The sequence below is a fragment of the Neofelis nebulosa genome, chromosome 17 (assembly GCF_028018385.1).
Source record: "Neofelis nebulosa isolate mNeoNeb1 chromosome 17, mNeoNeb1.pri, whole genome shotgun sequence".
NCBI lineage: Eukaryota > Metazoa > Chordata > Mammalia > Carnivora > Felidae > Neofelis > Neofelis nebulosa.
In genome coordinates this window covers 12,682,509-12,698,358 of record NC_080798.1, presented here as the reverse complement: position 1 = coordinate 12,698,358, position 15,850 = coordinate 12,682,509, and the positions used below count along the sequence as shown (strand labels likewise).

General features: G+C 44.4%; 1 protein-coding gene across 1 annotated transcript in view; it reads left to right on the top strand.

Moving 5' to 3' along the window:
• LOC131500226 (zinc finger protein 45-like) overlaps positions 1-9,449 on the top strand; it is a 32,224-nt gene extending 22,775 nt beyond the window's left edge. Inside the window, exons 5-7 of the mRNA XM_058709080.1 lie at positions 585-711; positions 2,041-2,136; positions 6,896-9,449. Coding sequence (XP_058565063.1) covers positions 585-711; positions 2,041-2,136; positions 6,896-8,733 — 2,061 coding nt within the window. The 3' untranslated portion in view covers positions 8,734-9,449. The remainder of the gene's footprint in view (positions 1-584; positions 712-2,040; positions 2,137-6,895) is intronic.
• Positions 9,450-15,850: the final 6,401 nt, after the last annotated feature.

Here is a 15,850-nt window from a genome sequence, read left to right as displayed (position 1 = left end):
AAATGCGGAGAAAGTTGAAAAGAAAACCTGGCGTTGTACATAGTAGTTTTGAAGTGGCATATTCTTCGGCACTGCAATTTTTACTCCTTGGAACTTATCCTAGGAAAAGAATTAGACGGGAGGCTAGTATTTATGGAGAAGGTTGTTCTTTTCAGTATTTATTTTGAAAAGAAAAGAATGCCAGGTAAGACAGTATGTATTATTTGAAATGTTTAATCAGATAGTAGTGAAAGGGGCGCCTGGGTGGCGCAGTCGGTTAAGCGTCCGACTTCAGCCAGGTCACGATCTCGCGGTCCGTGAGTTCGAGCCCCGCGTCAGGCTCTGGGCTGATGGCTCGGAGCCTGGAGCCTGTTTCCGATTCTGTGTCTCCCTCTCTCTCTGCCCCTCCCCCGTTCATGCTCTGTCTCTCTCTGTCCCAAAAATAAAAAAAAAAAAAAAAAAAAAAAACGTCAGATAGTAGTGAAAATCTGTGGTCTCTGAAAATTTGGAATCACTTTGTACCCACCCTTTCCAGTTTTCTCAGTGCTCTTCCTCTGAGTGGCCATCGGGCGCAAGATTGAGCTTATGTGTGCTTGATGTCGTAGGAGGCAGTGACGTTCAAGGACGTGGCTGTGGTCTTCACCGAGGAGGAGCTGGGGCTGCTTGACCCCGCCCAGAAGAAGCTGTATGGAGACGTGATGCTGGAGAACTTCCGGAACCTGCTCTCTCTGGGTGAGGACAGGTGCTCTGTGACTGAATGTCACCCCCTTGTGTGGTTTATTTACCCTCCGATGTTTGGGGTTTTGGAGCTCTTGACCTAGTTTCCAGTGTTCTAATCAGCATAAGACGCAGAGATGGCATTTTTCTGGTCATCCCCCCCCCGCCCCCAACAAAGTTTGTGTTTTGTACATGAGCCATAAATTGACGCCATGACTGCTGTATCCACATTTTTGGCTTTTCTCCAGTTGTGGTCATTTCCAATTAGTGGGTCATAACACACATTTAGGGTATTGTACCAGCATTTTTAAAGTTTATTTATTTATTTTGAGTGACAGAGCGTGAGTGGGGGAGGGGCCAAGAGAGAGGGAGACAGAGAATCCCAAGCAGGCTCTGGGCTGTCACACAGAGCCTGATGCGGGGCTTGAACTCACGAACCGTGAGATCATGACCTGAGCCAAAAACCAAGAGTCAGGCGCTTAATTGACTGAGCCACCCAGGCTCCCCTATACCAGGATTTTTAATGAAATACAATAGGGTAGGGCACCTGGGTGGCTCAGTCAGTTAAGCATCAGACTTTGGCTCAGGTCATGATCTCACAGTCTGTGGGTTCAAGCCCCGTGTCGGGCTCTGTGCTGACAGCTCGGAGCCTGGAGCCTGTTTCAGATTCTGTGTCTCCCTCTCTTTCTGCCCCTCCCCTGCTCGCACTCTGTCTCTTTCTCTCTCTCTCTCTCTCCAAAATAAGTAAACATTAAAAAAATTAAAAAGAAAAAAGAGCTACAATAGGGTAGAAAATGTCAGAGCCCTTGGCAATAACCACACATTGCAGCAGCAAAAACTACAGCCAGTTGCTGAAAATTGTGTGAGCAGTGGCAGAAAAAATCTGAAGCAAACAGACATTATTTTACCCCAGTAGTTCACACCTAGATCTGCATATCCTGGATTTTTGCAATAAAATGTCCTCCTCTGATGCATCATAATTAACAGTTTGGAAAACACTAATTTTGGTGTCCTAAACATGGTGTGGTGAAAACGCCTGTGTTGTGATTTTGGCCTCTGCTGTATTAATTTAAAATGTTTGGGGGCGCCTGGGTGGCTCAGTCGGTTAGGCGGCCGACTTCGGCTCGGGTCATGATTTCGCGGTCCGTGAGTTCGAGCCCCACGTCGGGCTCTGTGCTGACAGCTCAGAGCCTGGAGCCTGCTTCAGATTCTGCGTCTCCCTCTCGCTGACCCTCCCCTGTTCATGCTGTCTCTCTCTGTCTCAAAAATAAAATAAAAACGTTAAAAAAATAAAAAGATAAATAAATAAATAAAAATAAAATGTTTGTCCTTGCCTTTCCACAGGGCACCAACCCTTCACACCAGATGCAGTACCCCAGTTCAAGAGGGGAGGAAGGCTTTGGATGATAAAGGCAGCAACCCAGAGCCACGGCTCCTCAGGTGAGAGCCATGCGGCTCGGTCTGTCACGTCTCTTGTCACCTCCCCAGCTCTGGAGCAGGTCGCGGTCAGTGCCTTGTCTCTGAATTTCTGCAGCAGTTTTTAGCACTCTCCCTCTCTCCTTTGCTCATTTACAGTTACTCTCCACTGGAAGTGACTCTTTTTTATTTTTTATTGTAGAGGGAGCGAGAGCAGGGGAGAGGGGCAGACAGAGAAAGAACCTTAAGCAGGCTCCATGCTCCACACAGAGCCCGACACGGGGGTCCACCCCACGACCCTGGTATCATGACCTGAGCTGAAATCAAGAGTCAGGTGCTCAAGCGGACGGAGCCCCCCAGGAGCCCCTCGAAGTGATTCTTTTGCATGTTTGTCAGGTCTTGTCAGGCCTCTGCTTGAACCTCTGGTAGCTTCTTACCTGATTCAGAGCAGAATCCAAGTACTTACAGTGACTTCTGATGGCCCACCTGTCTGCTCCTTGCTCATCCTCCATCCCTCTGCAGACGTGACCTGTCGCTTTCCCCCATGCCTGTCTGTTCTGTCCAGTTTTGTCGCTCTGCTATGCTACCCGTGGCCCGGCCTTGTCACCCTCTACCTGTTCTTCCTTCTGTCATCCTCTTGGCCCCTCCCTTACTTCGCGTAAGTCCTTCTCAAATCCTAACATCATAAGAAAGACCTTCCGTGACCACTGTGTTCCTGACCCCTTCTTTTTCCCCGGTTCTCCTTTCCTTTACCCCGACTGATTTGGTGTCTAGGCATTGATCACCGCTTACCATATTAACATATATTTTTGCTTCACTCACTCTATTCTCACTAGAATGTAATTATCAGGAGAGAAGAAATTCTGTTGCCTTTATTGCTATACCCTCAGTGTGTAGATCAGACTTGGCAGAGGACAGGTGTGCTATAAATATTTGTTGTGTGAATGAATGAGCTGATAATGGTTATGTGGACTTTTCCCCATTAGTCGTGGACGTCCTTAAAGGGTGTTAAACAGAAATGTGTGGTGAAGGCATCGTCTAGAACAGCCCGTGATTATCGTGATTATCTAATCAAATGTAATTGATTAGGTCCTTTTAGATATGTGTAGATTTGTATCCATTAAACCATATCCGATGACAGCTTAACTTTGCACTTGTAACCACAGTGAATATCATTTCAGCTCTGTGGCTTTCCTGCAGGTTTTAGTAGTTAATCCTACTGTCTGAGTGAAGAACCACTTTTTAGAATGAAGAATCTGATAGCCACTTTTGAGGCAGGTCTCCTATTAAGGAAAGTATCAGATATTAACTAGCTTTCACGTTAGTCTTTCCCTTCGTTGGTTTTCCTCATGGCAACCACCAACCTCATCCAAACAGTTAAAGAAAACAATGTCACCCACCACTATCCCTGTGTGTGTGTGTGTGTGTGTGTGTGTGTAGTTCTAACATGCATTTTATCCAGAGAAACCTTTACTTACAAAGCACTTTTAATATTTTGCTATTCTGCTAATGCTTGTCATAAGCCACTAAATTTATTTCAGACTCACTGAGTCCAACCTGTAGCATGTAAAACAGTGGTGTTGTCCATACAGGAACATGTTTCTGTATCCATCAGTTTGACAGCCTGCTTTCGGAGTCATTATTCCTGAGGCTCTAAATATTGACTCCTATATGAAGAAGGAAAAGTTTTACACACATAGGAAGAGATTACAAAAATTCAGAAGGGGGTGCCTCGGTGGCTCAGTCGGTTAAGCATCTGACTCTTGATGTTGGCTCAGGTCGTGATCTCACAGTTTGTGAGTTCAAACCCCATGTCGGGTTCTGCACTGACAGTGTGGAGCCTGCTTGGGATTCTCTCTCCCTCTCTCTCTGCCCCTCCCCCTCGTGTGTGTGTGCTTGTGCCTTCTCTCTCTCAAGAATAGATAAGTAAACATTGAAAAAAATTTTTTCACAAGCAATCAATCCATAGGCCCCACGGCCACTTGTATGCCTTATGCTTTTTTTTTTTTTTCTTCTTTCCTCTCAAGCGATTCTTGCCATGATTTTATGATCAACATGATTTTATCATCAGCAACATCCACGTAGGTTAGCCCTGCCTCTGGTGAAGCCTTTCAGCTTCCCAGCAAAGTTGCTGCTTCCATTCCTGTTATGGGTTACTTCCTTGAAAAAGCTCTTTTACTTTTGTAACAGAGCTCAGACTCTCACAAAGAAGTCAAACTGGGGCTTATTTGTGTGTTCAACATGTACTTACGGAACGCTGCCATCGGGGAGTGCTGATAAAGCAATGAATGATCTAAGTGCTCGTCCTGGTGGATATTGCATTCAGGTGGGAGAAGACATAAAACAAAACGATAAAGGGCATAGGGGCGCCTGGGTGGCTCGGTCGGTTAAGCATCCTACTTCGGCTCAGGTCACGATCTCGCGGCCCGTGAGTTCGAGCCCCGCGTCGGGCTCTGTGCCGACAGCTCAGAGCCTGGAGCCTGTTTCCGATTCTGTGTCTCCCTCTCTCTGTGACCCTCCCCCGTTCATGCTCTGTCTCTCTCTGTCTCAAAAATAAATAAACGTTAAAAAAAAAATTAAAAAAAAAAAAAAACGATAAAGGGCATAGATAGTGCATCTGATGTAATACGTGCCATGTAAAAACAACATAGGGTAAGGTGAATGCCGAGAAGATTGCTGGGGGTGTCAAGGGATAGGGAGAATTTCCTGCTGGATGCTGGATGGTGAAAGAGGCCTCACTGATGAGGTGTTATTTGAAGAGAGAGCTGAAAAGAAGTAGGTATCAAGCTCTATAGTTTCTTGACGGAACAGAGTCCCAAGGAGAACATAGCTCTTCCTGACTGATCCTGACTTGGGGAATCCACGCCATGCCCTGCTCCTTCTCACAGGTTCTTGCTCTGTTCTAAAAGATGAGCATCTCAGGGGGACCTGGTGGCTCAGTCAGTTAAGTGTCCTACTTCAGCTCACGTCATGGTCTTATGGCTTGTGGGTTCGAGCCCCGCATCGGGCTGTGTGTTGACAGCCCAGAGCCTGGAGCCTGCTTCGGATTCTGTGTGTGTGTGTGTGTGTATGTGTGTGTGTGTGTGTGTGTCTCTCTCTCTCTCTCTCTCTGCCCCTCTTCTGCTCACGCTCTGTCTCTCTCTCTCAAAAAAATAAATAAGCATTAAAAAAATTTTTTTAAATGAATAAAAATAAAAGATGAGCTTCTGATTTTCCACTCTTTTTTCCCCCCTGAGGTGATAGGAACTTTATCGCTATGAGGTTTTAGAATAATGTATGTTAGTACCGTAAACCTCTTCCCCAATTGCCGTCCTGAAGGACATTTTCCTGCTTATACTCTGAATTTCAGGCACTTGGGTGATAAGATCTGTTCTCCCAAACACCTGTCTTTCCAACCAACCCAGCACATCAAGGCTTCTAACATGGAATAAAGTCCAACGAAATAATTTGAAGCAAAGGTTTTCAGATGTGTTTTCAGCACATCTTCTGATCGTCTGTCTGTAAGGGTCCTGCTGGACATTTTGAGCATTTGGTCAGATGTGCAGTAGGCAGAATTATGTGGAGACTATTTATCGGACACCTGGTTTAGCAAAGAAGAGAGAGCTTTTAGGTGGGTGCAGCTTCGTCTTTGGAAAGATTCCCTAGGAAGTGTTTTTCTTGGTCTGCAATCACCAAATTTCTAACCTGTTTCTCACATATAAAACTTAGTATGATTCTAACTGGAATCATACTACATACTACATATCTCATTAAGGTGTAGTGAATAGGAGCCTGGTGGACCACCTCTAGGTTTTCGATGATAAAAATGGCAGGGTGTCACAGACTTTGAATCTGGGGTTCTCTCTTGTCCAGCAAGAGAGCGGACGCAGACTTGAATATGAGAGAGGCTAATGTCCGGGAGGAGACAAGCGTCCCGAGTAAGGGTCCTTGTTCCGTATCTATTAGGATCGGAAGGCTTACAAGTGTGACGGACATGCAGAAAGCGACAGTGAAACAGTGAACATTAACTCGTGTGTGAGAGAAAGGGAGTTTCAGAGGTATGAAGTGTTAGGGGTTGGGGTTAAGACAAATCAGAGTCCTGGTGCCGAGCAGACAGCTGTTTACTGCAGGCACCAGGCACCGTGTCTGTTTATCTTAAATTTCTAGGGGCCAAGACAAATAGAGCATGCTACCTCAGGGCTAACAAGGCATTTTTCTCACCAGTTAGCTCTGGGCACTTCCACCTGGTGGCGGCTTTCCACTCTATGCTTTGTTTTACTTCATGATAAATCCTGGGCACTTTTGCCCTGCTGTGGCGGCTTTCTGCCTCTAACTGTTCCTCTACCTGTTCGTAGACATTTGCATCCTTTGGAAGCGGCTTTCCGCTCTATGCTTTGTTCTGTGCTTGGCTTTTTCACCCTGTGGCAGCTTTCCACCTCAACCTTGTTAACCCATTGGTGCAAGCTCCGGGAATTCTTAAACTCATTCCCTACAGCGTGGCGCCTGGGTGGCTCGGTCGGTTAAGTGTCCCACTTTGGCTCAGGTCATGGTCTCACGGTTCATGAGTTTGAGCCCCGCATCGGGCTCCCTGCTCTCAGCACAGAGACTGCTTGGGATCCTCTGTCCTCCTCCCACCCCTTGCCTGCTCCCGCTCTCTCTCAAAAATGAATAAACGTTTTTTAGAAACGGTACCTTCTCCTGGTTCATGTGAAGCCTTTGGGTGTGGGCCTTAAGTTTATAACCTTGGTACCTCTGACCAAAGCATTTGATGTGCCCCATCTCTAAATTCTCTTTATCCTTTTAGGAGACAGGAATCTAAACGGTGCAGAGACTCTTCAGGAAATTGGATTAAAGTACCTGCCACGTGAAGGGCTTTTCTGCTCGCAAATCTGGCAACAGGTTACAAAGGAGTTAGTCCAGAGCCAAGACGCCGTGGTAAATATTCAAGGAACTGGCTCTCAGCTGGAAAAACAGGGCGATGCACTCTATAAAGATGGGGAGTTTGGTAAAGGCTTTGATCGGACTTCGAGTCTTCACATTCACCGCAGAGACCACACGGGAGGAAACCCCTATGAGGGGGGAGAGTGTGCGGATGGTTTCATTGAGCACTCTCATCCTCAGACTCACCAGACAGCCCATGTGGGAGAGAAGCCCTATAAATGTGAGAAATGTGGAAACACCTTCCGCCGACTGTCGAGCCTTGAAGCCCATCAGAGAGTCCACAGCGGGGAGACATCGTACAAACGCGATGCGTCGTGTAAGGGTCTCAGACGGAGGTCACGTCTCCGCCATCCGCAGAGAGCCCCCCCTGGAGAGAATCCACACGAGTACGAGGAGCGTGGGAGGAGCGTCCGGGGAAGCTCCCGGCGTCAAGCTCCTCTGATAGTCGGCGCGTTGGAGAAACCTTATAAATGTGAGGAGTGCGGGCAGGGCTTCAGCCAGGGCTCGTATCTTCAAGTCCACCAGAGAGTCCACGTGGGAAAGAAACCCTACAGATGTGAAGAGTGCGGGAAGGGCTTCAGTTGGCGTTCGCGACTGCAGGCTCACCAGCGAATCCACACAGGAGAGAAACCATACAAATGCGAGGCCTGCGGCAAGGGCTTTAGTTACAGCTCACACCTTAACATCCATTGTCGAATCCACACGGGAGAGAAACCCTATAAATGTGAAGAGTGTGGGAAGGGCTTCAGTGTGGGCTCACACCTTCAGGCCCATCAGGTCAGCCACACTGGAGAGAAGCCTTACAAATGCGAGGAGTGTGGGAAGGGCTTCTGTCGGGCCTCAAATCTTCTGGACCATCAGAGAGGCCACACTGGTGAGAAACCGTATCAGTGTGATGCCTGTGGAAAGGGCTTCAGTCGTAGCTCGGATTTTAACATTCACTTTAGAGTCCATACGGGAGAGAAACCCTATAAATGTGAGGAGTGTGGGAAAGGCTTCAGTCAGGCCTCAAATCTTCTGGCCCATCAAAGAGGCCACACTGGAGAGAAACCATACAAGTGTGGTACATGTGGGAAGGGCTTCAGTCGGAGTTCAGATCTTAACGTTCACTGTAGAATCCACACGGGAGAGAAACCCTATAAATGTGAGAAGTGTGGTAAGGCCTTCAGTCAGTTCTCGAGTCTTCAGGTGCACCAGAGAGTCCACACTGGAGAGAAACCGTATCAGTGTGCGGAGTGTGGGAAGGGCTTCAGCGTGGGTTCGCAGCTCCAAGCCCATCAGAGGTGCCACACTGGAGAGAAGCCGTACCAATGTGAGGAGTGCGGGAAAGGATTCTGTCGGGCCTCGAATTTTCTGGCTCATCGTGGCGTCCACACGGGAGAGAAACCGTACCGGTGTGACGTGTGCGGTAAGCGCTTCAGACAGAGATCCTATCTTCAAGCCCACCAGAGGGTCCACACTGGGGAGAAACCATACAAGTGCGAGGAGTGCGGGAAGGTCTTCAGTTGGAGCTCATACCTTCAAGCCCATCAGAGAGTCCACACTGGAGAGAAACCATACAAGTGTGAGGAGTGCGGGAAGGGGTTCAGTTGGAGCTCAAGCCTTATAATTCATCAGCGAGTGCATGCTGACGATGAGGGTGATAAAGACTTTCCCACCTCGGAGGATTCACGCAGGAAGGAAGCTCCAGAAAAGCGATAATGTTCTAATACCTCAATTGGGTGCTGAAACAATCCCGTTACCAGACCTGTCATAGGAGACAAAACATTTGTTGAAAGAGAGTCAGTATTTCAGCCGGAGCTCCACATGTCCCAGTGGTTGGGCGACCACATAGCAGAGAAGCCTCATGAGAGCGGAGACTTACGTAAGGGCTTCATTTAGAACGTTGACACGTAGCAGATGTGCCACAGAAGAGAGGCTTAGGAGGGATGAGTCCGTCTTCCGCTAGAATATAAGCTCCGGGAGAGTAGAGATGCGTCGGCTGCCAAATCTATTCAGCCTTTCAGTGCCTCACACGTTGTAGGTGTTCGGTAACGTTCAATCAGTGTAGGGAGAAGAGTCATCGTTGAGATTTTTTTCTTCGGTTCGTCTCGCAAAATGTCTATGAGATGTACTTAGAAGAGGAAATCTGCAAGGCTTAGAGGATGTGTAAATTAGGCATGTGGGCTCATTTCCCCGACCCCGCAGGTCCTGTGAACTGGCGTCTCTCAGCCTGTCAGGGGGTCCAAAAATCAATTCAGTGGGTTGTAACCAGCACTTACATGTGCGGATTCTTTATTGAGGTATAATTTGCATGCAGTAACATGCATAAATCTCAAGTTTACAGCTTCCTGAAGTTTTGCAAATGTATGACACTTGTGTAATCCTCACCCAAATTGATGTGTGCAGTATTTCTATTAAACCAGACTGTTTCCTTGTGTGCATTTCTAGTCATTCCCACCTCCGGTGGCGACAAGGATGGTTTTTATACCTCACCTTGGTTGAGGCTGTTCTTGGACTTCCTGTGGCTTCAGTATGTACTCTTTTATGTCCGGATTCTTTGGATCAAACATGATCATCAAACATGAAAGCAAAGTTGAAAAGAATTCAGTATCTATTCATGAGAAAAATTCCTCAGGGAGATAAGAGCCATCTATGAAAATTCTACAAGTTAGCATTCTTTAAATTTTTTTTTTTAATGTTTATTTATTTCTGAGACAGAGACAGAGCATGAGCAGGGGAGGGACAGAGAGAGAGGGAGACACAGAATCTGAAGCAGGATCCGGGCTCAGAGCTGTCGGCACAGAGCCCAACGCGGGGTTCGAACCCACGAACCCTGAGATCACGACCTGAGCCGAAGTCAGACACTTCACCGACTGAGCCCCCCAGGCGCCCCTACAAGTTAGCGTTCTATTTAAAATTATTATTAAGGATTAATGTATATGCAGTAAATTGACTCTTTGGTGTAGGGTTCTTTGTTTTGGCAAATGATTACTATTTTATCACCGCCCCAACAGTCAAGACATTTAACAGTTCCATGACCCCCTTGCCCTGAAATTCCTTTGTACTCTCGTGGTCAGCCCCTTCCCTATCACCCCTCCCTACCTTTGGCAACCATCTACCTGCTCTCTGTATGCATAGTTTACTTTTTCTGGAATGTCCTAAAATGGAATCATTCAGACTGTAGTCTTTGGAGTCTGGCTTCTCCCACTTAATGCTTCTGAGATTCATCGATCTTGAGGTGCGGATTGCTAGTCATTCCCCTTGTCGCTGAGTCGTGTTCTGTTACAGGAATGTACCACGTTTGGTTTATCCATTTATCACTTCAAGGATATTTGAGTTTCCAGTTGTTAGTGTGATAAAGAAAACGGTGACTAGTCTTTGCATACAGGGCCGTGTATCAACACAAGTTTTCTTTGTCTTCGTAAATACTTAAGAGGGGGGTTGTATGCATGTTCAACTGTATGGAAAAGCTAACGGCTCTAAAATGGATGTACCGTTTTGTCTTCCCACCGTCAGTGCGTATCAAAGTTTTGTTTTGTTTTTAGCATTGCGCTAGGTTCATAGTGGCATCTTTCTTTGGTTTTAATTTACATTTCCCGGGGCACCTGGGTGTCTTAGTCGGTTGGGCATCTGACTTCGGCTCGGGTCATGATCTCATGGTTTGTGGGTTCGAGCCTTGCGTTGGGCTCTGTGTTGACAGCTCAGAGCCTGGACCCTGTTTCCAATTCTGTGTCTCCCTCTCTCTGACCCTCCCCCGCTCACACTCACTCTCTCTCTCAAAAATAAATAAACATTAAAAAAATTTTTTTTAATTTACATTTCCCTAATGACTATGTTAGGCATCTTTCATATCTGAATGTTTGCTATACATGTATCTTTTCTTTGGGGGACTGTTCTCTTCTTGAATTTTGAAAGTTTGTATGTTCTGGATGTATGTCCTTCTATGTTTTGCAAATGTTTTATCTCTGCGTGTGGTTTATGTTTTTATTCCATTATCAGTATTTTTTAAATTATTTTTTTAATGTTTATTTATTTTTGAGAGAGAGGAAGGCAGTAAGTGACAGGGGAAGGGGCAGAGAGAGAGGGAGACACAGAATCCGAAGCAGGCTCCAGGCTCTGAGCTGTCAGCACAGAGCCTGATGCGGGGTTTAAACCCATGAACAGTGAGATCATGACCTGAGCCAAAGATGGACACTTAACTGACTTAGCCACCCAGACGCCCCCATTATCAGTATTTTTCACGAAGTAGGTGTTTTGTTTTTGATGAAGTTCAGTTTTCATCTTCCGTGGATTCTGCTTTTGGATTCAGATCTGAGAACTCTGCCTAATCCAAGGTCACAAAGATTTTTCTCCTTTTTTTTTCTTACGTTTATTTATTTTGAGAGAGTGAGACACGTGTGTGCACGTGGGTGGGGGAGGGGCAGAGAGAGGGGAAGAGAGAATCCCACGCAGGCTCCACACTGTCAGCACAGAGCCTGACATGGGGCTCCATCTCATGAACCATGAGATCGTGACCTGAGCTGAGATCAAGAATCTGGTATTTAACCAACTGAGCCACCCAGGTGCCCCTCTCCTCTTTTTTATCTAAAAGTTTGTTTCAGGTTTAACATTTAGGTCTATGATCCATGTGAGTTAGTCTGTATAAAATGTGGGGTCAAGGGCCAATTTTTTGGCATGGAAACATCCAGTTAACTATCCTTTTAACATCAAATTGCTGTTGTACCTTTGTGAAAAATCTGTAGATCATACATGTGTGGGTCTTTTTCTGGCCTCTCTTTGGTTCCATCAATCTATATGTCTGTCATTTTGCCAATATGTAGCTTTATACATTAAGTCTTGAGATGAGATAGTATGAGTCTTCCAACTCTATTCTTTTTCAGAATATTTTGGCTATTTTTTTTTAAGTTTAAATTGCCTTTTTTTTTTTTTTTTTTAGTTTATTTAATTTTGAGACAGAGAGAGAGTGTGTGTGTGTAAGCAGAGGAGAGAGGCAGAGAGAGAAGGAAAGAGAATCCCAAGTGGGCTCTGCATTGTCCGTACAGGCTTAAACTCACGAACCATGAGATCATGACCTGAGCTGAAATTAAGAGTTGGAATCTTAACCAACTGAGCCACCCTGGCACCCCCTATTTTGGCTATTTTGTCTGCTTTTCCATAATTTTTAGAATAAGCTTTGTGACTAAGCTTTGTGAAATTAAGCTCATTACTGGGAATTTTATTGAAATTGCATTGAATATATATAGGTGAGTTTAGGGAGACTTAGCATCTTATCAATATTGGATACTCTCTCTCTTTTTTTTTTTTTTTAGCAATATTTAATATTCTAAACCACAGGCACCACATATCTGCCTATTTGTTTAGGACTCCTTTAATTTCTTTTATCAGTAATTTGTAGTTTTCAGTACATAGATCCTGCACATATTTTATTAGATTTATACTTAAGTACTCTGGTTTTTGGTATTAAACTAAATGGTACTATTTTTCAAATTTCACCTTCCAGCTGTTCATTGCTAGTATATAGAAATGCAATTGTTCTATGTTAACCTTGTAGCCTACAATCTTGTCAAACTTGTATATTAAAGTAGCTCTTCTATATAGATTTCCTGGAATTTTCTGTAATCAGATAATGTCATCCACAAAAAGATTAATCTTTCCATGCCAGTTGATGTGCATGTTACAGCAACTTCACTGCGACGTAAGGAAGCTTCCCCACCAACACTAGGTTTGGGTCACAAAACTCATGACAGACACCCTTTGGGATGATCAAAGAGAACACTTGTCCAGGAGAAGGTCCAGAGCAGAAAGAACAGTCAATGTTCAGGTATTTTATCGAGTAGAAGTCCTCTCAAAGTTAAGTTTAAAAAATGAGTGGTGCCTGGGTGGCTCAGTTGCTTAAGTGTCTGACTTCGGCTCAGGTCATGATCTCGCGGTTCATGAGTTTGAGCCCTGCGTCGGGCTCTGTGCTGATGGCTCAGAGTCGGGAGCCTGCTTCAGATTCTATGTCTCCCTCTCTCTCTGCCCCTCCCCCATTCATGCTCTGTCTCTCTCACTCTCAAAAATAAATAAATGTTAAAAAAAATTTTTTTTTAATGGTTGGAGGTTGCTTGTACTATGTGAGTGAACCTTACCCCGAACCTTACCAGATTTGTGAAGGAGGCAGAGGACATGGGCAGGAGATGAAGCTTATAAGTTGCTGACACAAAATCAGATGTCTGTGTTTCTTTCCGATGGCCTTCACAATTGACTCCTTTTTTTGTTTGTTTGTTTGTTTGTTTGTTTATTTAGAGAGAGAGCATGTTCGTGCACATGCGCGTGGGTAGGGGAGGGGGCAGAGAGGGGAAGAGACAGAATCCCAAGCAGGCTCCACACTGTCAGCAGACAGCCTGGCATGGGGCTCGATTTAGTGAACCATGAGATATTTGATATGACTTCAGTATTAAAATTTTTAGACTTCTTTTGTGATATAACATATGATCTTTCTTGGAGAATGTTCTGTGTGAGCTTCAGAAGAATATTCTGGTGCTGTTGGATGGAATGTTCTATGTTGGGTCCCTTTGGTCTAATGTAGTTCATGTTCAATCTTTCCTTATTGATTTTCTTAAGTTTTCTAAATGTTTATTTATTTTTGAGAGAGACACACACACAGAGTGCAAGTGGGGGAGGGTAGGCAGAGGGAGACACAGAATTCGGAAGCAGGCTCCAGACTCCGAGCCGTCAGCACAGAATCCGCAGCAGGGCTCAGACTCATGAACTGTGAGATTGTGACCTGAGCCAAAGTCAGACAGTTAACCGACTGAGCCACCCAGATGCCCCTCCTTATTATTGATTTTCTATCTGGATGATCTATCCATTGTTAAAAGTAGGGTACTGAGGTCCCCTTCTAGTATTGCATTTTTATTTCTCTCTTCAGATCTGTTAATATTTGCTTAATATATTTAGTTTCAATGTTGGGCACACATTTACACTCGTTTTATCTCGATAAATTTACCCCTTTAACACTGTATGATTACTTTCTCTGTCTCTTGTTACGGTTTTTGACTTAAAGTCTGTTTTGTCTGATATAAGTATAGCTGCTTGTGCTTTCGTCAGTTCCCATTTGCGTGAATTATTTTGTATTCGTTTCTTCATTTTCAACCTATGTGGGTCCTTAAAGCTGAAGTGAGTCTCTTGTACGCAGCATGTAATTGGTTCTTCTTTTTTGGTCCATTCAGCCAAGACTCTGTGTCTTTTGGCTGGAGAATTCAATCCATTTGCATTTAAAGTAATACTGATAGCTAAGGACTTAATAATGCCACCTTGTTAATTATTTTCTGACTGTTCTGTAGTTCCTTTGTTCCTCTCTCCCTCTCTTGCTGTGTACTTAGGTTATCTGAGGATTTTCCATAGTGCCGTATTTTGATTCCTTTCCCTTTCACTTTTGTGTACTACAGGTTTTGTTTTGTGGTTTCCATGAGCTTTCATAAAACATAACCATTATACCTTTGATCACATACAAAACTTTGTGCTTTTCTCCTTAGACTTTATGTTTTTGATGTCACAATTTATATATTTTTATATTATGGATCCACTAATAAATTTTTGTTGCTACGTATTTTTTCAAGTTTTTATTTAAATTCCAGTTAACATACCTTGTAATATTAGTTTCAGTTGTAGAATTTAGGGATTCATCACTTACTTAGGACCCCTGGTGCTTTTCCCATGTACCCGCCTTAATCTCCATCACCTATTTAACCATCCCTCCCTCAGCCTCCACTCTGGTGACCATCAGTTTGTTCTCTAAAGTTAAGAGTCTATTTTTTGGTTTTCCTCTCCCCATCCCTCCTCCCCACGTTCATTTGTTTTGTTTCTTGAAGTTCACATATGAGTGAAATCATTTGTCTTTGTCTGAGTGACTTATTTCACGTAATACTTGCTAGCTCTATCCATGTCATTGCAAATGACAAGACTTCATTCTTTTTATGGCTGATTTGTATTCCATGGTGTGTATATACTACATCTTCTTTATCCGTTCATCACTTGATGGACACTTGGGCTCTTTCCATAATTTGGCTATTGTTGAATCAAATGCTGCTATAAACATCTGGGTGCATATATCCCTTCCAATCTGTATTTTTGTATCCTTTGAGTAAATACCTTGTGGTGCATTTGTTGGATCGTAGGGTAGTTCTATTTTTGACTTTTTGAGGAACCTATAGTTGTTTTAAATGCTTTTCTTTTTTAACCCTAGAATTAAGGAATTGATCACAACTAGGAGAATTTGACAATATACTTCCCTTTCTTTACCAGTGAGGTTTATACTTACATGTTCATTTTACTAATTCGTATCCTTTCATTTCAGCTTGAAGAACTCCCTTTAGCAGTTTCTGTAGAGCAGGTCTAGGGATGATCAACTCCTTCGACTTTTGTTTGTCCGGAAAAGTCTTTATTTCTGCGGCACAGCTTTGCTGAGTAGCATTGGTTGCCATTTTTTTGTTTTTTGTTTTTTTCCCTTTCGGCACTTGGAATACATCATCTCTCTCCTAGCCTACGAGGTCTTTGATGACATATCCTGTGGTGATGAGTTTCTTTTCCTGTGCTGCTTTCAAAATTCTCTCTTTAATTTTTTAATAGGTGTATTATAATGTGTGTCAGTGAAGTCCTCTTTCAATGGGAAATGTTCCAGGACCTATGAAGTTCATGTACCTGAGTGTGCATATCACTCCCCAGATTTGGGGATTTTTCAGCCATTAGGTAATTTTTTAAACATTTTTATTTATTTTTGAGAGACAGAGCGTGAGTGGGGGAGGGACAGAGAGAGAGGGAGACCCAGAATCCAAAGCAGGCTCCAGGCTTTGAG